The sequence below is a fragment of the Halichoerus grypus genome, chromosome 2, assembly GCF_964656455.1.
Source record: "Halichoerus grypus chromosome 2, mHalGry1.hap1.1, whole genome shotgun sequence".
Lineage (NCBI taxonomy): Eukaryota > Metazoa > Chordata > Mammalia > Carnivora > Phocidae > Halichoerus > Halichoerus grypus.
Window position 1 is genome coordinate 27,704,174 of NC_135713.1, and position 26,115 is coordinate 27,730,288.

Here is a 26,115-nt window from a genome sequence, read left to right on the forward strand (position 1 = left end):
GCCCTATGTCCAAACTCAGGTTCAGGATGGGCCCCATATATCACTTTCATTTTTTAAAGTGTCATAGAAACAATTACCCTTTTGTTACATTTTTATATCTACATAATCTTGCAAAAACTATTGAAACAATTACCCTTTTGTTACATTTTTATACTTACATAATCTTGCAAAAACTAATGGAAGTAAGTTAAAAATCCCTATGATGGTTACATTTCTATCCCCATTTGCCTTGCTTTATAGATTTTAATAGATTTAGTAGATTGCTTTACAGACTTAATGTAGCAGCAGTAAAGCTAACCTGAACATGTACGTGCTGGCACTGTCTTCCTGCATCCTCAAGACAGCCCTCTGAGGTGGGAACTAGTAATATTCCCATTTTATGGATGACAAAATATGGTGAAGTAAGTGTCAGAGCTGGGATCTGACCCCACGCCACCACGCTCCCCGGCCCATGCCCTAAACCATTCATTAAGCTGCTTTTCTGAAGCAGCGTTATTTGACATGTGAAGAAACGTGTCAAGCTATTTCTTCATGGTCTCCTATACTCTTTAGAGTATAAAATAACCATCTTTGCACCAAAGTACTTCTTTTGTGTTGAATTCTACTGTATCTGATATTAATACTGTGAACCTTGCTTTATTTCTTACTTGTATTTGTCTTGTATAAGTTTTGACTTTTGACCTTTTTGTGTCATTTTGTTTTATGTGAGACTCTAGTAAGCACCATATAAATTGAATTTGGGCTTTTGACCCAACAGAAAACCTTTAAAACTTTTGTGAAAGTGTTCATTTTTAAAGATTTTTGTCTGCACAACCTTCACAATTAATAGCCAGGAGTTTTTCTTCAATACAACCCACTCTTCAATACAACCCACTCAGGAATATATAATAATTCCCTAATTCTTGCCAAATGAAATGTGACAAGCAGCCATGCCTCTGGGTAAGCCCAGACCCTCTCTATGCTTGGTCAATGTCCTTGTTCTTCTCTTATTTCATTCCACTTCTGAGAAGTTAATGGAGAGGTTCTGCTATTGCATTGTCCCCACTCTGCCATCAGAAATCTGAACCACAGAGATGCTAGTACTTGCCAAGGCCTCACAGTGAGGCAGAAACAAAAAGAAAACTCTTCTAGCTCTCAAAAATGTACAAATGCTTGGTAAGCACAAACCAGTATGCATTGAATATCTGCTAGAGCATTTGTGGAAAGACCATGCAGATATCAAGGTCAGCTCTATAATAATGGTGTTTTGTGCTGATACTTAGCATAGGACTGTAAAAATGGCTGTGATATTTTCATTTTTATGTGCAGTTCCCTGAAGGTAACAAATCAAAATGCTAAGAGTCCCATTAATACAATATCACAGAAAAAGAACCCACTATGGGCACTAGAATGAAACTGCTTGCATTAAGATTCCTGGCTCCACCACATTGAAACCACAGCCAAGTGACTTAACCTCTCTGGGCATCATTTTTCTCACCAGAATTTACCTCCTGGTTATTGTGGGGATTAGCGAGGTAATCCATGTAAAGCACTTAGCACAACGCCCAACACATAATAATGTTCAATAAATTATTATTGTGAAACCTGTCACATTTTAATTGACTGTATGCATTTCATTAATGGGATATTTTATTAAACAGATATTTTATTGCATGGATAACACGATATTCTTATAAGATTATAATAGTTTTTATTAACCAAGGAATTACTGTATGCTAAATACTATGCTAAGTGCTTTATATACATAAGCTAATATATTCTATATGGCACATCCAAAAGGTAAGTTACGGATAAAGTAACTGAGACCTGAAATAGTGGTGTAGATTACTCAAGAGCACAGGCTCATATCCTGGATCCAGGACCTACTTATTGTGTGCCTTCAGGAAGATAACCTTTCTGTGACTTCTCTGCAAAATGAACATTATAATATATTACCTCAGGTTGTTGCGAGGCATTAAATGAGTTGATAATAGAAGTACAGTGACTTACGTTCTGATACACTGATGCATGTAGAAAGACCTCAGTACATGGTAGCTATTGTTAGTTTTGTTATATAAATGGCAGAGCTGGGATTTTAAAAGATTTTTCTTACTGCTAGCTCTTTAGTACAAAGCTAATTTTTGGACAATCTTATTAAGCTCAGACAGCACTTCTTGGTGAATGACATGTTCCACTCATGATTAATGAACAAGCCTATGCCCTTGGATTAAATTCCGCTGCATATTTCTTCCACCAACAATACGCCGTTTCCCCATAAATTCGCTGAAAGGACTTATTTATTTATTTATTTATTTATTTATTTATTTATTCATTTAGAGAGCAGATAGGGATGGGCAGAGAGAGAGTAAGCAGGCTCCACACCCCAGTGCAGAGCCCAATGAGGGGTTTGATCTCACAACCTGAGATCATGACCTAAGCTGAAATCAAGAGTCCGATGCTTAACTGACTGAGCCACCCAGGCACCCCAGGAGTTTTTCAACTAAACAAATTTTCTGAGAAAGGATTGGAATACTACATAAAACATAGCCATCCATAAATAAAGTGAACTGCAGTGGATTTGTGCTAGATGTGGGCATATGATTTGGTGAGCTGGTCTTATAAAGTAAGGGCCTGGCATAGAGTAGAAGCAAAATAAATATTTATTGAATGAAGGAATAAAATGCATGAGTGCATTAGGTCTAATTTTCTTTGGAGACATTTTTAAGACAGGCAAAGGATTCTAGTTTTATTACACTGAGGTAATTTGAGCCGCGATTATAAAGCGTAACAGTGATGTTTCTTTCTGCTCAGGATTTACGAGACCGCCTGTGGGACATCTGTGATGCTCGGAAGGAAGAAGCAGAGCAGGAGCGTCAGGATATCATTAACGAGAGCTGGTTGCAGGACTCAATCGGAATAACGATGAACCATTTCTTCTCATTAATGCAGGTAAGAGAAGCCCATCAACAACACAGGCTCTTGCCTCCACAGCTATGTCCCGTCCCTCCCTTTACAACTCATTTGGGAGGATGAGGGGCCTCTTCAGGCTCATTTTACTCACAGCACTCTGCCTGGCCTGAGCTGCAACTTGCTGAGGAATTTAGCTGAACTAAATAATTTTAGCCCAGGCCAAAGAAACACTAGAACTGGTAGCATTCCGGGGCGCCTGGGTGGCTCAGTCGCTTAAGCGTCCAATCTTGACCTCAACTCAGATCTTGATCTCAGGGTTGTGAGTTCAAACCCCACGAAGCTGGGCATAGAGCCTACTTAAAAAAAGCAAAAACAAAAATAATAACAGAAACCGGCAGCATCCCAAGCAACCACCAACCAGCTTTGTTTCCAGGTGGCTTAGAACTGGAGAGGGACAAGAGAGATGCCGTCTTATACTGGTTGTTACCTCATCATCCTCTCGCAATGGACACCCAAAGTGGCCAGCAAAAGCCCAGGAAAGCAGCTCTGCCATAAAGCATGGGCTAGGTCAACGTCAGCAGGCATATGATTCCAGAAAAAGGCTTATGTCAGGATTGAAAAAAAAAAAAAAACCATTCACCAGAACAACCTCATTAACTTATATTTGCAGCCTGTGAAATAAAAATTGCACTAGACGAGATCAGAAGATAGCGATTGCTCTTATTCCAAGACTATTGTCAACAGTAGGAAAAAGAGCACAGGCCAGGTCTGGATATCCAGCATGGCCAAGGAAAAGAGCTAGAGTTTGAGAGCTGGGGTGTAGTGGGCACCAGAAGCCATCTGTGCTTGCTGATTGGCTTTGCCTGAAGGAAAAATAAACATTCTCCTATCTTCACCTAGTTTTAACACTGGGAGCAAGGTACCCTCAAGGAGCAAGTTAGGCTCCTCCCCTCCCAGAGGAACTGGCAGCTAGGGGTATGATCGTCCTTGATGTTTACTTTTCAAAGGGATGGTGCCCAGATACTTGGGAAAGAGAGTTTTGAGTTCTAAAACTGGCAAGAAGCTTTTAAAAAGATTTACATCTCAGGGGTGCCTGGTGGTTCAGTCAGTTAAGCGTCTGCCTTTGGCTCAGGTTGTGATCTCAGGGTCCTGGGATTGAGCCCCATGTTGTCGGGCTCCCTGCTCAGGGGGACTATGTTTCTCCTTCTCCGTCTGCCCTGCCCATGTTCTCTCTCTCAAAATAAAATCTTCAGGAAAAAAAAGATTTACATATAAATGGACAGAGCAAAGATTTACAATGACAAATTTTGTAAAGTAAATTAGAAAAGGGCAGTCAGGCACCTAGAGTTAGGAAGAAGAGTATCTAAAGTTTAGCCAAGCTGAGGGGAACGGTAAGCTTGTGTTAGCCAAGCTGTGTCTACATGAGTATTTTTTCCTGAGAGCATAGCAGTGAGGGTAGAGAATAGAAAAGGGTACATTTCTAGTCCTCAACTGATTGATTTACATGAGGAGATAATGTGGGAGCACAGGATATTTAGCTGACAATCTGAGTTAGCGCACGGTAGATGTTCAATAAAGGCTCACTCAACCAACGACCATGAATGCTGATACTTCCAACCTTCAGAGGGACAAGCCCGTGGTACAGGGGCAGGTTGGACCAGTGGAGGCCTGAAAAGTCAGCAGAAAGCTGAGACCCAAGAGCAGCCTCACTGACTACCAGCTCTGGGATCCAGGTGTGGGTTGTACAAAGGATTAAAGTGAGCCAGCCAAGCAGCCTAAGCCACACTGGGTAGCATTCCTGGGGCACTGGTTTGGGCAAGGAGAGATTGACTGTTGGAACAGGTGTGTCAGAAGCTTCTGGCAGAAATAACTGAAATCCAGTAGTGAAGGCAAAGGGAATAGAGAATTTTTGTGAATCATTTCTCATTAGTCCGAGCAGTACATGCCTCTTTGGGGAATGGTAGAACTCTCACATTCTAGATGGAAGGCTCTCGTCCTAAGAAGTGAATCCACATCTAAAATCAACAAGGAGGAAAGAAGAGAAAGGACAGGGCAGCAAATAAGAGCTGCTCTTTGTTAATTCCTTACTCCTTCCTCTGTATGTGCCAGGCACTGCTCGAAGGACTTTCATGTATCTTACATTAGAACCTTCACAACAACCCTGTGCTGTGACTTCTGTTATAATCCTTCAGCATTGTTCACATAGTTGAAGGCCCGCCACGTGAAACAGCAAAGAACCTCATTCTGCACTGATCGATAGGACGTTACAAAAACTGAAGATGGAAATTACAGGAAGTGGATTTCAGTTCAATAAATGCAGAAAGAACCCAATGATTAGAACCATCCAACAAATAACAGACTTTTGAAGCAACTGAGCTGCTTATAAGCAGAACGTTTGCACATGTTTATGGAATGGAGGGCTAGGGGAAAGAATCTTTATGAAAGTCTTCAAGGCCTGCAATACTGGGTCACAGACAACTAGATAAGCATTTCCCAAAGTGGGATCCATGGGACACTAGTTTTACACAGTGGTCCGCAGAAAAGGACTCAGTGATCAAGTGAAATTGGGAAGTACTGCATGCTCTGTGCTTCCCTTTCCCTGGGAGATTGACAAACATATTGACATATTAGGACATCAAGATGCCCTGCCATTAAGAAACCTTTTTGATATGTTAATCCAGCATTTCTGAAACTATTTGACATTGCAAAGTTTTTGGTTTTTTTACCCCCAACAGGGTACTCATTAACAGCTCACAGGACAAGTTTTCTACCCAATAAATTTTAGAAAATACTATGCTTGATGATTTTCTAACATTCCCTTCAAAACTAGGATTCTGTCTCTAAGCATGACAAGTGAAAACACTCTGTCTCTAAGCATGACAAGTGAAAACTCACAATGTGAGATTTGTCCATGTAGGAATATCTTAAAACTTAATTTGGTTGCTCTGCAAGAAAAGAAAAATGTTTAGTTTTCCTAATCATTTCAAAATGCTAGTTTGAAAAGTTACTTAAATGTATATTTATGTTTAAAATCCAAATATTTAAAACATGTTTTATAATTTAAAACAATATATGAATGGTCATTTTATTTTATACTATAGATTCCATTTAACCAAGTGAACTTTTTCCTGTTTCAGTCATTTGCCTAGAAAAGTTTAACAATGTACAAGACAACTTTTCAGGAGCAATGTGGTTTACCCTTTTTTGTATCAAAAACAAACTTATTGAAACTGTTTTTGTCTTCTGTTGTCAACTACAATGCAAAAGCATTTATTTATTCTAGACTGTGAATATGGTAGTACAAGACTATTTCTGGATGTTTTATGAAATAAATAGTAACATTACTTGCCCGATAAATATTGGGATCCCTTCATAAATATCCTTGGGTTAGGGTCAGCGAAGGGCTTTGAACACTAGGTCAGGTTTGTTCTTTTTGGAAAAAAATGCTTTCTATAATTAACTATATATCATGGAATACTTCTGCAGAAGAGCTTCAGTCTCTAAGCCCTCAGGCACTGGTTTAAGTAGCCCCACTCGCCAAAGCGAAGTCTGGAAGTCATGTTTACACCACCAGAGAGGAGCATGGATGTGCCCACTGATCTGACGCCTAATGGGAGAATGGGTTGGCAGACTCATGGTGCATTTGGCACTCACGATGCACGCATGTCCTCATTCCTGCAAAGGGGGTAGCCTGGCTGGCAGGGAGTCCCTTGTGAATGACTGATGCTCCACTTATTGCCAGTTCCTCTGTGTCCTCCATTTCCCCCAAGGCACTACTGGCAATGCCAACAGACGGGGTTTGCTGTGAGCATGGAGGAGTGATCTCCCTAGTACGCATTACTGAGCAAGAGTGGAAACTGTGAAAAGAGAGCTGACCATTGCCTTTGCCTTACCTTGTCATTTCTCCACAACTAGGTTAAATAGTCCTAGAGGACCAAAACCTAGTCTTACTTTGTACTTCAGTTTTTTTGTATTTGTATCTGTACCCATATTTGTATTTCGTATTTGTATATATCATATTTTTGGCATCTCCCAAATCGATTAACTTGTTACCTCTGGTAGAAGATATTCACATGTTTGTTAATGTATTAGTTGATTGGATACAGGACACAGGAATTCTTAATGTAACAATAATGAATAATATGTACTACTTTGGACATCATACTTACTGTAATCTTTTATCACAAGGTCAAGAGGCATAGAAACTCCACCTTCTTGAGTGGAATCATACTCCATGAGTACAGAAAACACAAAGTCACCAGTTATCTTTCATTGTTATATATGCCTTTAGATATATATATAAGATATATGCCTTTGGATATATGCCTATAGCCAATTCTTTCTCTTTTTTTTTAAGATTTTATTTATTTATTTGACAGAGAGAGACACAGCGAGAGAGGGAACACAAGCAGGGGTGGTGGGAGAGGGAGAAGCAGGCTTCCGCGGAGCAGGGAGCCCAATGCGGGGGTCAATCCCAGGACCCTGGGATCATGACCTGATCCGAAGGCAGACACTTAACGACTGGGCCACCCAGGTGCCCCTAGCCAATTTTTCTTAATTTCCAGAAAATTGATTTCAACTGAAATACTTTAAAATAGTGCTTACAGAACTTATGGGGGAAATTGTAAAGATCAGCTTGTTCTTTCTTGGGTATTAACATTCTTATTTGCTATTAAAGGCAGAACTGAACCGTTTCCAAGATACAAAGAGACTCCTTCAAGATTATTACAGGGGAATGGAAGGCAAAATCCCAATCGATGACATTAAGAGATTTACTCGAGTCCCATTGGTCCAACTGGATAGTAGAGACATTTTGGAAAGCCAGCTTAGGTAAGGAAGGTTATCATGTTGCACTATAATTGGTTTGAGCATAAAACTTTATGATTTTAAGTTGAATACCTAATAAAAACCAAACTCCTGTATCTGCAAATCCAAAATCCAAAAAAAGCTCCAAAAAGTGAAAACTTTTCTACGTTCAACTTAAGATGATTGATATGCATTATTATCCAAATGATGATGACTATTTACACACTTTGCTGCAGAGGTATAGTGTGTTTTATTATGAAGAGCTTCCAACAGACTCTGCTGGGGATATTAGGGAATATATAGAGTATATAAATTGTGAATTCTGAAAAACTTTTGGCTCAAGAGTTTTCAGCAAGGAATCATGAATCTCTACCACTTTTATGAAAGGTCCCAAGCACTTTGTGTGTGTGTGTGTGTGTGTGTGTGTGTGTGTGTGTGTGTGACATGTAAATGAAAATGGAAGGGGTTGTGAGTCTTCTTTTACAGGTAAGGAAATTGAAAAACAGTAAAGGTTCAGTCATATGTGATTATGACTTCATGAGGTAAAAGACTTGTCAATAGTCTAACATCAAATTCCCACCAGAGCAAGAAAATAAAGAATTAGATTTTCAACCAAACATTTCTGTGCAATACAAAAGTTTGCAAATAATTGCATTTATAGACTCAGTGGTGGGGACAGGGAAAGGGCAAGATCCCAAACCCAGAGAAGCTATGAACAGATAGAAAAATGTCTTTAAGAAATAGGGAGTGGGTGGGGTGCCTGGGTGGCTCAGTAAGTTAAGTGTCTGCCTTCGGCTCAGGTTATGGTCCCAGGGTCCTGGAATCTAGCCCCACATTGGGCTCCCTGCTCCGCGGGAAGCCTGCTTCTCCCTCTCCCACTCCCCCTGCTTGTGTTCCCTCTCTCGCTGTGTCTCTCTCTGTCAAATAAATAAATAAAATCTTAAAAAAAAAAAAAGAAATAGGGAGTGGGAGTGGTGGTGATTCCTGTGATGTGGGTGGGTCCCAACTCTAAAACATTAAGAGAGCAAAAAGTAAGAATAAAGTGACAAAAAGAAAGCTCAAAATCCTTGAAATTAAATGAATTAATTAAAAATAAATTAATAAAACAGCATTAAGAATTAAAGTAATATTTTCTCATGACCAGTAAGGAGGTCATGAGAAAACAAGAATCTACAAATGTGAAGAGGGGAAAAAGAAAGAAGCTAGCTTTAAAAAAATAATATACAAGCTGAACATTAAGTTTAAATCTCCAAAGATATGAGATATGTATTGGAGATTGAAAGCAGTATATGTACTTTATTGGACAAGTGTGCTCAAGTCAATGCAGACAGCACAAATGGCACGAACTAAATGTGGTATCGTGAATATGTTTTGGAGACAGATCTGGTTTCAATCCTGGGTGTTATTTACTAGTTGTATGTGAGTAAATTAGAACAATTTATTTTGGGAGGAAAATCACCCCAACTCTCTTAAGCCTTGGTTTTCTTATCTATAAAGTAGGGTGGTTGTGAAGATTACAGAAAATGAAATCCTCAAAGCACTGAGTACCATGTCTGGGGATCAGAAGACTTGAGATCAAGTCTCAATAACTCTCAATAAGTGGTGACTAGATTACACAACCTTTAATGCATATTATGACAATAACCTACATGCAGCATTTTCTATTCTTATATATTTTAATTTTTTTTAATTTAAATTCAATTAATTAACATATAATGTGTTATTGGCTTCAGAGGTAGACATCAGTGATTCATCAGTCTTATATAACACCCAATGGTCATTACATCACGTGCCCTTCTTAATGTCCATCACCCAATTACCCCATCCCTCCACCCCCCCTCCCCTCCAGCAACCCTCAGTTTGTTTCCTATGATTAAGAGTCTCTTATGGGGGCGCCTGGGTGGCTCAGTCGATAAGCGTCTGCCTTCGGCTCGGGTCATGATCACAGGGTCCTGGAATCGAGCCCCACATCGGGCTCCCTGCTCTGCGGGAAGCCTGCTTCTCCCTCTCCCACTCCCCCTGCTTGTGTTCCCTCTCTCGCTGTGTCTCTCTCTGTCAAATAAATAAATAAAAAATCTAAAAAAAAAAAAAAAAAAGAGTCTCTTATGGTTTGTCTCCCTCTCTGGGTTCATCTTGTTTTATTTTTTCCTCTCTTCCCCTATGATCCTCTGTTTCTTAAATTCCACAGTATTTTAATTGTGAGTATTGCATGTTCTTGCTTTGCTTTATCCTCCCTATACCAAAAAGGATTTGAGATGACTTGAACACAATAGGATATATATGAGATCCGAGGCCCACTTTTTCTCTCTCTAGATTTCCTCTATGTAGTCTCACCGTGTCCCCATAATGCCCATGTGTAAGCAAGAAAACACAAGAAGGAAAGTACCGTCTTCTTGATACAAATACAAGAGAAATAATTAACTCAGCAAGCTACTGAAAAAGAACTTTGAAATTGAAAACAATAAAAAATTCCAAAGGCAATATGAACCGTCAGAGCCATTAAAAGAGGCCAAATTTCAATGTCTACAGTAGCAGTGCATTCTGTTCTTAGCACAAAATAGCAAGTCAGGCATATTGGGGAAGCTATTAAAGTTGGTTAGCAGAATGAAACAGGGAAAAGAACAGCCAGTTCTTATTGTCTGCAAAACAACTGGGTACCAATCTCAACCTCAAATCACTGCTATGAGTATCTACCGAAACTCTCAATCAATGTATCAACCAACCAACTAATCAGCTACAGTCTCTTTAAAATATATAAGGGAAACAAGCATCCTGTTAAGCATTTCCACATAGCTGTCTACTTTATTCCTGTAAAAACAACAACAACGGCAGCAGCATAATAGTAACTAATAATTGGTTGATAATTGGCAATTACTAAGAATTAGTAATAATAGTAAAAGTAGCAGTTGCATATTTGTATTATTTGAGGAAAGGAGCTTCAGAAAGTCAAGTGACATGCCCCAATGCATACCTATTGATAGTGGCAGAGGTAGCTAGACCAGAATTTTTTCCAGGTAAATGAAGTCTAACCCCAAATTTTATTTCTAAATGATATGCCACCACTCCTCTCCTCCAAAGCAAGGTGTTGGGAATGCATGTTGTACTGTATTAAGCATTTAGAGATGATCACACAACCTTTACCTTGTTAGACGCATGAATCTCAGTGTCTCAGGGACTGACATTTAGCATTACTTGATTATTAAAATGTAAGTTGTCCTTGTGGGTAGATGTGTATGAAGAACCTCAGCACATTGTCTTTATAGGCACAGTGCATTGTCAGAATGCCAAGTCCTGGAAGAATCAGAGCCAAATTCAAGAAACCATGTCCAGTGCTTCAAAACAAGACCAAGCTAACTGTTTGCTGGAGTTCACAATCAGCTTTCTGGGTCACCAATCTGTTCCCCAGCAGCTTGAGTCTGCCAGACCAAATGCTTGATCCTACTACGGCTTCTGACTCTCCTCAAGTTTCAGCAAAGGAATCCTTGGAGCTTCTCTCTCCCCATTCCATGCCCAGCTGAGGACCCTTTGCCCTTTGGATCACTAAAGTGGATCCAAGTCATAATAAACATTCTGCCCTGGGGCTCTCTTCCCGCTTCTCATAGCATTTGAGATTTGAGAGTCCTTCAGGGATAGAATGTTCCCAGGGGCAGCTCTAAAATTTCTACATAAGGGCAACAATATGGCTGAAAGAAGGGAGAGTGAGAGCTTACCTCTGTGTTCCCACACTTTACAAAGCAAAGAGAAAGCTTCATCATCCGTACTCTAAACTGGGGAGGGCTGTTGGATTTCTCCCCCACCCACCACAGGATTCCCCCTTGCAGTCCTCACATTTGTCATATCTTGCTTTTTCACTGTCCACTTCGGGAAGCCAAATGATGCTAGTCATCTTAAAGGAGTGGTGCCCAGTTTTATTTGATTTGCTTTTTCATGACTGATTTGTTCCTTCTCAGAAGCTGATGCCCTGGATACATTTCAAAATTGCATTTCTTCAAGATTCCCATTGTTTCATTTCCCTCCTTGTAATCAACAAGAATTAAACCTAAAAATTATGTTTTGTTACTATTTGTCTCTAGTTTACTCTTGTTAATAAGACTGTAAAAATTTGAATACAGTCTTTTTTTTTTTAAGAGGGGGGTTGGGGGAGGGGCAGAGGGAGAGAGAGAATCTTAATCAAAGCAGGCTCTACTCCCAGCATGGAGCCCAACGTGGGGCTCAGTCTCATGACCTTGAGATCATGACCTGAGTCAAAATCAAGAATCAGTCACTTAACTGACTGAGCCACCCAGGTGCCCCCTGGATACCATCTTTTATAGTCTTTTCTTCATTTGAAGAGTTCTTCCAGGACAACTTTGAAAATTGAGGTTAAAGCAAGATAACAAAATTCCCAAACTAACATGTCATAAAAATATAATTCTGTTAAATGAAATACTTATATTTCCTTTTTATTTGTTTGTTTTTTTCAAAGAATTCCTCTAATTTCTCGAATATCCATATCCCCGGATTCAGTTATGTCCAAACCAAAAACAAAGGCCATACTGAAGGGCAAGATCGATTACTCACTGGAAACTGTTGAGGCAAACTTTGAGGCAGATGAGAAGTTGCTAATGGACACCTGGCAGCAGGCTTCTTTAGCAATATCTCACATGGTAAGCAGTGCTTGTTACTACATTTTCGCTAAGTACCAACATTGGTAATATGCTATGAGTAGAAAATTTACACAATGTTGTATAAATTTATACCTTCAGGAACTTTTTTATTTTGTTTTGTTTTCTGAACGAAATAAGAAATGAAACAATTCAGTCAGCAAGTAGATGAGCTTAAGAATGGAGTAAACCAGCATGTAGATTATTTTTTGTGCTGGGCCAAGGTTCCAAGTGCAGGGGCCAAAAGGTCCATCGGGAAAAGTCAATGACGTGGGTCAAGTATAATGCAATAAGGGAGGGATGGGGCTGTGGCCAAGTGGAAATCATACTCCTAAAGAGGTATGTGCTACATCACCCTGACCAAAGTTACCATTTAAGAATGAGGCCCAGTATGGCCAGATTTTACAATTTTCCAAGAAAAGCCAGAAATTCAGATTTATATGTGAAACCTACTGATTTTAGCATGTTAGAAATGAAATCAAATTCGTGAAACTTTACAAAGCCAAGAAAAACACACATCTGGCCTTGAAGGCCTCTAGTTTGCGTAAGTCACCTGTGGGGTAAGTACTCTCCTCTTTACCATGGAAAACGAGGATCCAGAAATGTTAAAAATTTTTACCAAGGTCACTTAGCAGGTTAAGTGTCAAAAAGGATATTTGAACCTAGGACTATATAAGTTCAAAGTTCATGTCCTTTTCAGCTTCACTGGGAAGCAAAGGGACGGTGATAGTCTCTGCCTGTAAGGGGCCTGCACCAAATCAAAAGGGAAGGGAAGAACACACAGATAACTCTGATGTAAGGAGAAACTCCCCCCTGTATAGAAGATGCACGCAGAGTTTAGCTTGGATGACCACTGTTCCCTCACCTTCCAGTCCTGTGTACCCAAGGTGGTTCTCTTTTCATTCTGTGCCAGCCCTTCTTTGAGTTTCCCCAAAATATCCCATCCAAAAGGAAGCAGTGCCCACCTTCCCAAAGACCTTATGGAAGAGGTGGAAGAGGAGCTTACCACAGGGTCTCAGAGCGAGGAGGTGACACTTCTGACTGGGTGTTTTCCAAATCTCTTCCCGGCCACTCTGCCTCCAGGGTTCTTTTCTCTGGTTCATCCCACAGCAACCTCAGTGTTCTGTTCTCCCTTTCTGTTCTCCCTCTCTTCCTGTTGCTCTTCCTTCTTTTGTTTCTCCCTCTCAAAAGTGACTGTAGATTTTTTTTTTTAAGATTTTATTTATTTATTTGAGAGAGAGAGAGAAAGCACGTACATAGGGAGAGTGAGAGGGAGAAGCAGACTCCCCGCTGAGTGGAGAGCCCAAGGCGGAGCTTGATCCCAGGACCCTGAGATCATGACCTGAGCTGAAGGCAGACGCTTAACTGACTGAGCCACCCAGGCGCCCCTCTCAAAAGTGTTTGTAGATGCCTTTCATTGTCTTGCTTCTACTATAAAAAATGTTAGTGTGGATTTTGACACATCTAAGAAAAGTGCATGAAGTATAACTGCAGGGCTCGATGAACACACCTAAAGTTACTGCCGAAACCAGCATACAGGAGAAATGGGAAAGGTCCGGAACCTACCAAGTCCTTGCCCCTTCCCAGTCCCAACCCCTGCATCCCTACAACACGGACCTTCCGCCTGCCTTTTGACTAACCATTGCCTTGATATTCATAAGTTTTATCACCCAAGTCTATAGCTCTAAACAGTATAGTTAACTTTGCTTGCTTTCGAACTTTAAATACATGGACTCACACCTTTTGTCTCTTTGTGTTTTCTTTTGCTCAACATTACATATGAGATTCATTATATGTTGTCGAGTGGAGCTGTAATCTGTCCCTTTTTGTTGTTGTATATTGTTTCATTATGTAAATCTATCACAGTTTATTGAACTAGTCTGCTACTAATACACATTTGGGCTTCCAGTTTGTGCCATTATGGATATCCTCGCTGTGAACATTCTTGTACTTGTCCACGTCTGCACTTATGCACACACAGCCATTGGATATATGGCTAAGAGTGGTGGCTATCTTCAATGTCAGTTGATGATACTATACATAATACTTCAGTTTGCATAAGTAATACCAGATTCTTCCCCCATTCACTGCAGTATCATCTTTGTCATAAAGTAGGTGACCACATATCATAAATTAAGTCTGTTGAATTGCTCTATTTTTCCATCTTTGTACCAAAACCGCATAATGTCATATCACTTATTTGTTATCTAGCTGAGCAAATCTTCCCATCTTGTCATCTGTCCAGAGCATTTTGGCTCTTGGCTCTTTGCCTTTCCATATAAATTTTCAAATCAGCTTGTCAAAATTTACAAAAGTGTTGGCCATAGACCTTTTTTTAGATGATATTTATCAGAATATGGAAGTTTCTTTTCATTTCTAGCTTACCATGAGGGTTTTTCATTAATATATTAACAAATGTTTTTCCGCATCTATTGAGATTGTCATATAATTTTTTTTCTGTTTTCTATCAATGTGAAATATCATATTGGTCCATTTTCTAATATTAAACTTACATCACATCCCTGAAATAAGTCCAACATTATAATTAAACATCATCCTTCTTACATATTGCTGGCTTTGTTTTGCTAATAATTTGCTTAGGCTTTTTGAATCTCTGTTCATGAGTGAGAAAATCCTAAAATTTGTTTTTCTCATACTGTCCTTGTCAACTTTTAACATCCATGTAATACTAGACTCATAAATCAAGTCAGGATATGTTTCTTCTCTTTCTATTCTTTAGAAGAGTTTGAGGAAGTTGGAATTATTTCCTCTTGAAATGTTTAGTAGCATTCACCAAGAAGCCATCTGGGCCTGGTGAACTAAACCTTTTCTTACTAGGAGGTAATCTTCTTTATCTATAATGTTTTTTTGGAAATGATACTTTTGAATATTGTTTACATGTTATATCTTTGTTCATCCTCTTATTTTTTATCCTTTCTATATCTTTTCTTGCTTGCTTTCTCCCCCCCTACTTACTTTTAGAAGTAGTGCATTCTATTACTGTTCTCTTAGTGGTTACCATAGGAATTACACCATAAATTGTTAACCTATCAAAGTCTAAATATTATTTAGTCAGTAATTCATGTGTTATTCCTAGAGTAACCACTAAGTGAATTAGTGTGTGTTACTTCCAAACTAATATAGGGAAAATGAATAAATTTAAAATATTAAGTCCAAAATAAGAAAAGAAAAGAGGACAGAACAAGATTTAGGACAAACAATATAAGTCGAAAGCACATAATAAGACAGTAGATGTATACCCCAAAAATACTGATAGCTACTTTATAAGGGCAAAATGATCCAGATGAAGAAAAGGGATTGATTTATTTTGTTAAAAAAGCATATGATGCCTATAAGAACACAGAAATGATCTTCTGTTATTGACCAGAGAGGAGAATATGGTAGTGTGATGACCTCCAGTAGCCACCGTGGAATCCTAAACCCTTGGCCCAGAGGCTCAGTGCTCCCCATCATGCTGGTACCAACTCATCAAACCTCATAAAGCAACTAGATATTGCTTCCTACATATCCCCTCGGCATTAACAATTTCCATGCCTCGGCTAATGTCATCTTTCTCTCCTAAAATACGTTCCTCCTTCCTTCTATTTGATTAAACTATATACTTTGTATAAGTCTTCAGAGCCAGTTCCTGCTTTGATTCCTGACTACTTAGTTACCTGTTTGAAGCCCTTGCCTTCTCTGATCATGTGCTCTTCCAATCCCTGCAGCAGTATTATCTCCCCAAGCATCCTAGGTGATTGTAATGTTTATCTCATTCTTTTCCTAAACATTTCACTGGATTCTAAGACTTTTTATACACCCTACACCTAGCATCCTAGCATCATGCCCACATCTAATATGATGCTAAGCCCTCAGCACAGTCTGACATGGGACTGCTGCCCGACCGATGACGCTGATGTTGCTACTGATGATGATGGCGACGACCGTGGTGATCACTGCAAGATTACAACTACCAAGCACCAGAGAGTGGGAAACCAGAGCTAGGAGTTTGGGGGGGGGGCGGGAAAAAGGGAATTATTATTGTTATTGAGCTACATAAAGTAATTTGCAAGTTTTACAAATCCCATTAGAATTGCCTAGGGGAGATGACATTGTAGAATATTACATTATTAGAAAGAGCAGCGTACAGCACAAAGAGCACTGGCTACCCCTCTTGGTTAAATTGTGTGATTTTATGGAAATGACTTAGCCTCTTCCAGTCTTCAATTCCTTATCTGTAACATGGGAGACATTCCACATACCTTTCCTCTAGTGAATGGTTGAAAGATCCAGTGAAATAATGTACCAAAGAAATTATAATAGATAATGTAATATATATAATATTATATATAGTTATATATAATATATAATATAATAGATAATGGAAATTGTAACTATAATAGATGATGACATTAAAAAAATCTATTCACAATTGTACTATTTTCCTTGTGGAATTTAAAAACCACATAGAGAGTCACCTGGGTGGCTCAGTCGGTTAAGCATCTGCCTTCGGCTCGGGTCATGATCCCAGGATCCTGGGATCCAGCCCCATATCAGGCTCCCTGCTCAGTGGGGAGCCTGCTTCTCCCTCTCCCCCTTGCTTGTTCTCTCTCTCTCTCTCAAATAAATAAATAAAATCTTTAAAAAATAAAATAAAATAAAATAAAAACCACATAGGAAGCAAGGGAGAAAAGTTAAGTACTAATCTAATTAGTATTCCTAGTAATTATATTTGAGTCTTGCTTTTATGTCTCTAATAGACTTTTATGACCTTGATGTCACATGACCTTAAGGGAATTTTAAGTTTCCAGTGAGACAGACATGCTTGGGCAAACCATTGCAGGGAAAACAGTGCAAGCGGGGATTAGAGCAACTGAAAGGAGAGTGCTTTAACATGGGCTTTTTTCTACACAGCAGTCTCACCAACAGCTACCCGTTTAGTGTGTGATGTTAATTTTTAGAAAAACTTTCCTCTAATTAGCAGGTATGGAATGATTTCAAAGAAACAAGTCATAGTTAACGCCCACAATGTCAAGACATTATTTCTAGAGTTTCTTCAGGCTTACAGGTAGATTGCTCAATGTATTGCGAATAATGTTAATTTTTGAAAGAGACCCAGAGGTCTCTGAGGGAAGTGGACCAAAAATATGCAGATGATGATAATTATCATCATCACCACCACCACCACCACTACCACCACCACCACCACTACCACAAAGTTGTTTATAAAGGAGAAAAATCCAATTTTAAAGGAAATTGCTAACTTACGGTGCTTTGCAAAAACAGATTCAAAAATGAATTGCTTGCAATTTAGGCGGGGGGGGGGGGATGTTAACAAGTCTGTTTTCAGCTTTACCAAGAATTTTAAAGTACAGTAGATATCATGAAATCCATTTTTATGGCTTAAGGGCATCTGATAAAAACCACATACATACGCTCACACAAAACTGGCTTGTTCTCTGAAACCTTTTCTGTATTTCTCCAAAGTTCCACTGATCTTAAAGAAGCTGTGGGTATGTTCCGTGGAATATGATTATTTTAAAAGAAATTCCATCTATTAATAATCATTTCCTGGGCGTCCCCTATGAGCATAGCAGGTGCTAAAAGCCGCTTGAAGCCCATTTGGAGGGTGGAACACTAAACATTCATAGAATAGTCGGGGACAGTTACATGCTGAGCCCCGGGGTATGAAGTTTGCAGGAATTTGGGGAGAGCAGGAATTGGCTGGTGTATCCCACCAAGACTAAGCATCTTTGAGGGGAGAGCTTGTGCCTTATTCATCTTTCTATTCACCTCCATCCAACTTCCTCTTTCTCCTCCGAGCCCCTCACCCAGTCCTCCCCAGAAATAACGTCAGGCTTGGACACAGTAAGCACTTCAATAAATGAATTCTCATGACCCCCATTTCTTTACCAGTTGCTTTATTGAGATTTTAAGGGATTCGACCAGATGTTGCTCCTCCCTCCTCGGGGTGTGCAGGTTTTCTTTCTCCCTTTTGGGAGTCTTTTCTAAGCTCTCATTTCTTGGGGCTACACCCCTAAGTGCTCTTCGCCTTTCCTGGGACAGTTGGACTTATTTTGGAAGGTCTGGCCTTTGAAACTGCAGGCATGGCCCCAGTGGCATGAGAACTCAAGACAAGGTTTCCCTGCTGCCTGAAGCACAGAGTCCTGGAGGAGGGATGGAGGGGTCCCAACCACACCCCACCCTCCCGATTCCTCAGCTATGATGGGGTGGCCCCGCAATTCATCTCTCACACCAGGACATTCCATTTGTGCGAGTGAAAGGAGGGGGTTGATGAGATGGCGGGAAGTTGCAAGTCCCCTGAGTAGAGGAAGCTGACAAGATGAGCTTAGTCCGTGGGACAGGTCATCCTCATGGGATGATGTCTAGTGTTAGAGGAGAATGGAAGCCCAAAATCCAAGTGTCCATGAGCCCAAATAATACAGGGCATGCATTCCCAAAACTTGGTTGGGTGACATGAGAAATTCTTACCCATTTTATGTATAAAACACAGTTATAGGTAAAATACATAGATACACTTTTGCAGTATTAAAATTTCATGGAGCAGACTATTAGAAAAACTGTCTTTAAAACTCTGTATAGGGGATGTCAATAATAATAATGACGATGATGATGATAATAAAAGGTGAGAAACATTGGTATAGGGGAATGCCCTGGAAGAATAGTGGGTGTTAAATCCATAGAGTCTGAGATTTAAAAGAAAGCTTTTAAAAAGCATCCTCATGGAGCTGCTGCAGTGTGGAGGTGGCAACGAGCAAATGTAAGGCTGCATTGCATGCAGGGCTGGAGAAAGTGAGCAACCTACATACAGAAGGGGAAGCCACTTCTTGAGGCCCGGGCCAGGTTTCCAAGTCAGTAAAACATTGAAGTGTGTTTTCTGTAAAGACTGAGTACATGGAGTGGTTGTTTACAGGAGAATGAGGCTTCAGTTGATCTGGGTGATGACTAAATCCACATAGCTATCATATTTCATAAGTGTCGCATTCATCAAAATCTTGCTCGTATCCAACCAGGTTGCTGCTGAAATTCATCAGAGGCTCATGGAAGAAGAGAAGGAAAACCTGCCAGCAGACACAAAAGAGAAATCTCCTCAGATGGGTACAAATAAAAAAGTCATAAAGGAACCACCCAAGAAGAAAAAGGCAGACAAAAAGGCAAAAGGTATTCATGGTTTTGGTATCCAAAACTGTGGATGCTTCAACTCTCCTTGGTAGAGAACACAAACGTCTAAGCAGGCACGTTAAAGCTACTGTTGGTTTGGTTTTGTTCCAAGACCCAGGCTCCGGTGGCGTTAGCTGACTAATCATACTGGGTACCAGTCTCACCTAACTTGTTTATCCAAACGTATCCAAGGTAGAATAAACCTCAACAACAGTTTGGAACATGCTAGAAGAACTCCCAATAGCACTATGTAATCTGAAAATTGTGCACATAGGGGCCGCAGTAACTGAGAGGAGGTTGGGTGAAAAGGAATTATAAGTATGTAAGTTTCAGGTTGAATTCAGGTTTCTGGTTTAATTCAAGCAAGTTCCTCTCTCCTGGAGGCCTCCTGCCTAATCTCTGCCTCAGAGACATGAGGGGAAAGCAAGGGCGAGAGAAGACTCAGGCTGGGAGAGACCTCCTGTCAGCCTTGGGGATAAACTCTGGCATAAACATTATCCCCCCCCCTTTGAATGTCTCCACTTGTACATATTTAAGGTGAGTTCAGGCAAGAGAGGAAGAGACAGAAGTCACCTCACTAGTCAGTTGCTCACGACACGTTTGTTAGGCACCTGCTAGAAGGACACCATGATGGGTGCGAGGTACACAATGATGAACTTCAAGAACCAGAACAAAAACACAGTCCCTACCCTGATGGGAACTCTAGTCTAGCAGCAGAGACTGACGTTTGACCCATCCTTGTTCTTTAGTGGGGGAGGTGCAGGCAACCTTGAGAGCGAGGTCACCTCAGTCCTTCTGAGAGGTAAGGAAACACCTCCCAGCTGGAGTACATTTAAGCAGCCCTGAGCAGGAGTAAGAGGGGAAGCTAAGGATGTGGGCAAGTGGGTGGTGATGGGTGGCACTCGAATCAAAGAGAAGAATAGCACCACAAGAAAAAACACACCACTTAGTCCATCTCAGATGGTAAAAATGAAAGAAATAAGCAGCATTTGAAGGACATACTTCAACCTACTTTTAATGGATAAATGGTTGAGTCCATTCCCTTAATTTTAGAGATGATAAAACAGAAATCCAACGAGATTAAGCTCCCTTTCACCTGTAATTCATACATCCACCTACTATTGCAATTACATTTTATTACAGTTTCTTTATTTACAATTATGTCTTCTTCACATGACTTGAACGCTTGCGGTCAGACCTTCAAGACAGCTTTACTGCACTAAGTAGAATTATGTGAACAGAGCCTGCAGTTAGAATCACACTGCCATTTCTCAAGGGTAGATTGTCAGAAAAATGCTGACAAATTCTTATTTTCTAATTCTCTTATGTAATCATTGAAGTACGTGCAGTTAAGTACTACTGAAAAGATTAAGTAGATTGCAGATTCTTGACCATGAGCCACATTTCAGCCATATCTCCTGGATGTTGGTCCCCTGCTCTTTTCTTCATGAGGATCTGGGATACACTTGGCTAACACTAGTACCTCTGATGGAACAGTTCTTCTGCAGCCGGCTAATGGCATCCGTGGTGTGTTGCGGTTTGCTAATTCCCATCCCCAAACTCTGCATTGCACCTTCCTTGGAGTCTATAACCATGTCTGCCCTCACTGCACACCTCATTTTCCCATGATGCTACACAAAAGGGGCATTTTTGTATGTGTATAGCCTAGATAACACATGGAGAATTCTCAAGGAAAGATCCATATTTCCCACTCACAGTCAGGACTCAGGTTGGTCCTTTCCAAATCGCAAGAGTTTTGCTATAGACCCGCATGTTTCGCTTGGTCCTCATTTTGTCCAAGGAGCTGTGTGTCCCCTTGCATGCCCGCTCGCTCCTCCCCGAGTTCCACTGTGCTTCCAGGCAAATCACCGCCAATGGCAGAGGCCGCGCCTGTGACAGGGACAGCAGAGGAGATTGCCCAAATGGAAAAGAGAAAAGAACTGATGCTCAGAATCAAGGAAGAACACCTTGCTGCCCTGCAATTTGAAGGTAGCATTCGGGAAGAACCAAGATGATTCTTTTCAGTGGAAAACAGTCCAGTAGGCAAACAGCCTGTGACTGGCTCAAGTTGTGTCTAGGAGAACACAAAGCAAAATGATTGAAAAGTACAGCATTTAGTTGGTTGTTTTCATAGGACCACATGAGGGCTAGATTCAGCTGTTCTATAACTGTCTGCTGGGATCTCAAAAAGAGACAAAGAAAATTTGGGAAGGGGTTAGGAGAACACCAGCAATAATTAACAATCTCAGAGAATAGACACAGAAAGAATATGTTAGAGTCTGTGTGATTTTTACAAGTTGAAAGAAGGCTTAAGGCCATGTACGTAGGTGGTTTTATATGTTAAGAATAATTTAGGCCTCTCATTAGGAAAATAAATCCTAACTGAGGTTAACAGGCCCTGAAAGTGAGTTCTTGGGAACAGAGACCATAGAAGAGGCAGTCATGGATCGATAATGCTCAAGAGCCTCCTTTTCTATAGGTAGCAATGATTTTATAAGATATATTCTCCTGGCCCTTCCACTTGTCTTATAATGCAACTCAAAATGGACTTTGAAAAAAAATTGGGAAAATGAACAAATTAGGCCAGTGGCAGTGGAATAAGCAAAGAAGAAACATGGAAAAACTATTTCAGAAGTAAAATCCACAGACCTTAGTGTGTGCCATGGGCAGCAATAGGCCTTGGGATACAGAGGATTTACCCTAGTTTTACCAGTGCTAAGAAAATACAATGGCGTTGCCATCCCGAGATTCTAAAGTAGGGAGATCATCAAGAAACTTTGTACCTTCCCCTTTTTATTTATTTGTGTTTTCCCACTCCAATTTATCAAATAATATATTACTATAAAGTGCAATAAATGTAAAGCTCAGTTTATAATACTTTTGGCTTACATAAATTGCCAAATGACCCTACCATGCATTACACTTTTTTTCTCAGTAACGTAGATCAGGTATTACCTATACTCGAAAATTAAATGTCCACCTACATCTTCACAAACTGAAGCATGATTGGTTTAAAATTGAATTCAGTAGGTTAGAAAATGCATGTATATATAATCCTTCATTTTCTTCTTAAATAGAGATAGCCACACAGTTCCGGCTTGAGCTGATAAAGACAAAAGCATTGGCTTTTCTTGAAGATTTATTAACAAAGGCAGTCGATGTATATAAACTCTTGGAAAAGTGGCTTGGTGAGAGGTACTTGAATGAAATGGCCAGGTAATGTACTGCATGGCTTTTCCAAAATGTATTTTTTAATTCCTGGTGGCCAAAATTGGCAGATTTTTAGGCATTTACAAATAGAAATTTTGAACTTTTAGGGAATCACAAATGCATTTGTATGGATTCTTCTCAAACAATAAGTCATGTATCAAACTGTCCTGTTGCAATGTCCAGTTTTGCATATCATTTCTGAGTTTGGTTTTTACCCTGCTCAATGAGGACCTTAGTTTACAAGGTATGATTATAGGTAATTTTTAAATATTTTTCAGAAGATAATGTTTCATATCTTTCTAACGCCAGACTTCTTTTTAGTCAGGGCTGATTAATGAGAGACTGAGAAGTCAGTCACTGCAATGTTTTACCAGTGAGGCTGATTCCCTTGTAAGGGTAATACCGGGTTCTACTTTGCTCTTGGGTTCCAAAGGTTTTTCAGACTTCTCATCTCTAGTGAGGGGCAGAAAGTCTCATTCTCTTAATTCTCCCCTAAAAAGCAGCTCAGCAAAGCAGAAATAGCCTTCAAGTGAGAGTCAGGAGCCATGATGTTCCAAGAGATGGGGATTCCCTCATTGTCCACAAATGAGCAGCCTGCCTAATCACTTGGGGGCCCCCATGGGCTTCATCTAAAAAAGGAAACAAGGCAACCAGGCTACTTCAGAGGATTCTACTAGATCTAGATTCTGTGAACACTACAGTTTGGAATAAACATTTACTGAAAATTTAGAAGTTGCTATCTACATAGAATACAAATGGCGAGTGTTCTCAGAAACAACTGCTATCGGAAAGATAGTTGTTATGGTTTGTTTTCTATAATCCTTGTCTCATAATGAAAGTTCTGTTGTAAAATCTTCAGCCTAGTTTTTTTAATACCTGTTGTGCTATATAATAACACACACACACACACACACACACACACACACACCCCTCAGCCTGGTAACCTTCCTGCAGTAAGGCTTAACATAATTTTACTACTGGATAGCCAAGTCTGTTACTCATTACCATCACAGAGCAGTGATGTTCAGTTCTGTTCTCGGCCTGCCCCTTACAAATGAAAACGTATCTTCTTAATTCATAGAATTCACAGCTCCCATCCATGTGGCCATCAAGGGTAAATGCTTCTTATTTTTATCAAATGTACCTCAATTTCTCAGATTTATATTATGTGTATATATCTGACCCCTGAATAACTTTAACAAGAAGTTAAAACTAGGACTGTTCAGCTATGCTTTCTGTTTTAGTTATTGTAAAAGCTCTCTGGTGATAAAAGGAAAATATAGAGAGAGCTATCAGATCCCTTGGAACTTCAAATCTTGCTTTTCATTCCCCTGGCATTTTTTTAATCTCTTTCATTCCTGAGAAGGGTAGGCCTGGTAACCTCCACTAGGTGGAGCACACCCATTTTGAGATCCTGGTTATGGCTCAGTCTTGGTCTGCAGTGGGAGGCCGTCCTCACTCAAGGCCGCAAACTTACTTGCTCTCCAGGGCCTTCTCCTCTGCACCCAGCGCACACACACCAGGAGGCGTAAACTAATTAGATAATACACGCTTTGTGGGCACTCACCAGTACAGCATGCTGGAGTTGAATTCTAGGGTTGTCTTTTCAAAGAAAGCAACTAATCCTATTTTTAAAATTTTTCAGTATATATTTTATATTATGTTGCTGGGTTACATAAAAGCAGATTAAAAATGGATTTTTCCATCATGTACAATTTTTATTGCAAACTGTAAACACAATCCTTCCTGTAATACAGTAATATTGCATTTATTTGTGTATAAAACTTCTCTGGCTTTTGAAGTGGCCTTTAATTAGGGCCATAACTATAATCCCCAGTATAGGTTAAATCCATGCCCTGTGTGATTTCACATTAATAATCAAAAGGTATGGTGTTATGTGTTACTGGCTCCACGCAAAGATAAGGAAATTCAGGGAGCTTAAATAAGTTCCCAAGGACCCGTGGCTATGGAGTGTTCTGGAATGAGAGCTCAGCTTCCAGTGTTCTTTCCACTGCACCTATTACTGCTTATACTACATGATTTAACTAGGAATTATTATTTGTAAAAATAGAAAGCAATTTCAATGGGTTTATATTATTAGAGTCCATTCTGACAATTGTGTCTTAAATAACATCAAACTCCTTGATCTAAATTTAGAGAAAAGCCACTCTTCTAGAAATCCATAATCATATTTGATCAACTTAACAATTTTTCCTGATTCCAAATAAATGTGTCATTCTAACAGTTGTATTTTACAGATTTTTCTGCCATATAACTTTCTTCCGGTGCATACTTAGAATGAAATGTATCTCTCGACACAATCTTTTTTTTTTAATTTAATTTAATTTTATTATGTTATGTTAGTCACCATACAGTACATCATTAGGTTTTGATGTAGTGTTCCATGATTCATTGTTTTCACATAACACCCAGTGCTCCATGCAATACGTGCCCTCCTTAATACCCATCACCGGGCTAACCCATCCCCCCACCCCCCTCCCCTCTAAAACCCTGTTTGTTTCTCAGTCATCTTACTTACACAGTAAAATATGTTCTACTATTAATAAAACCATCTTTGAAGTCCCTTTTTGTTCAGCTTCATATAAATATGTGACCATGAGCTCTATAATGAGCATATATCTTATTTCCAATCTACACTTATTTAATTATACTCTGCCTTTTCACAAAGTGGGTTTGAAGAGAATTGGAAATTGTAAACATGCAGATTGAATTGTCTACCTTAGCTGTACAATGTATAGACTCTGTGTAGTAAGCAAACACTGTTAACCCAGGAGTATTTAGTGGGGATAACCTTATTCGTTTTTCCATTTTCAGTGTGGAAAAATTAACCGAGGTGGCTCGCTATCACATTGAAACATCTACAAAAATTCAGAATGAACTTTATTTAAGCCAAGAAGATTTCTTCATTAATGGCGATATGAAAGTCTTTCCAGACCCCCCTCCCCCAGTGCGCCCCCCACCTGTAGAAAAGGAAGAAAATGGCACCCTGACCATTGAACAGCTTGATAGTCTTCGAGATCAGTTCTTAGATACCGCACCTAAAGGTAAGAAAAATAATCATGGTGAAAAAGCACAAAAAAGGTTAAGACTAATCAGGGTAGCAGTCACTTACTCACGAGTAAAATCAGCCCCCTGGGACTGCGGGTCACCAAAATGAGCCCTCACTCTATTCCAGTTTATCACACTTTTGCTTCATACAACATAGATCTGAATGAAACAAACAGGAGGAAAACAGTGACTAATCCTTCGGCAGTGTGGTGATCCTCGTTCCTGGTAACTCTCCTCTTCGGCCCGTCCCTGCCCCTGGCCAGAAAGTTGGTAAACTTGAGTCTGACTCTGTCTGGCATTTGAGAGAGACAGCCTC

The 26,115-nt window shown here is 39.9% G+C and overlaps 1 protein-coding gene and 1 long non-coding RNA gene across 4 annotated transcripts in view; one reads left to right on the top strand and one right to left on the bottom strand.

Annotated features, from left to right (window-relative positions):
• The window catches only part of SPEF2 (sperm flagellar 2), a 164,982-nt gene that overhangs the window by 103,232 nt on the left and 35,635 nt on the right, over positions 1–26,115 (top strand). For both annotated transcript variants that reach the window (XM_078066629.1, XM_078066630.1), the window contains 7 exons: positions 2,791–2,928; positions 7,568–7,719; positions 12,161–12,341; positions 19,373–19,520; positions 21,381–21,509; positions 22,598–22,736; positions 25,566–25,795. In XM_078066629.1, coding sequence (XP_077922755.1) covers positions 2,791–2,928; positions 7,568–7,719; positions 12,161–12,341; positions 19,373–19,520; positions 21,381–21,509; positions 22,598–22,736; positions 25,566–25,795 — 1,117 coding nt within the window. The remainder of the gene's footprint in view (positions 1–2,790; positions 2,929–7,567; positions 7,720–12,160; positions 12,342–19,372; positions 19,521–21,380; positions 21,510–22,597; positions 22,737–25,565; positions 25,796–26,115) is intronic.
• Positions 25,709–26,115, bottom strand: part of LOC118545273 (uncharacterized) — a 34,564-nt gene continuing 34,157 nt past the window's right edge. For both annotated transcript variants that reach the window (XR_013445522.1, XR_004922021.2), the window contains one exon: positions 25,709–25,789. This is a non-coding gene — a long non-coding RNA (uncharacterized LOC118545273). The remainder of the gene's footprint in view (positions 25,790–26,115) is intronic.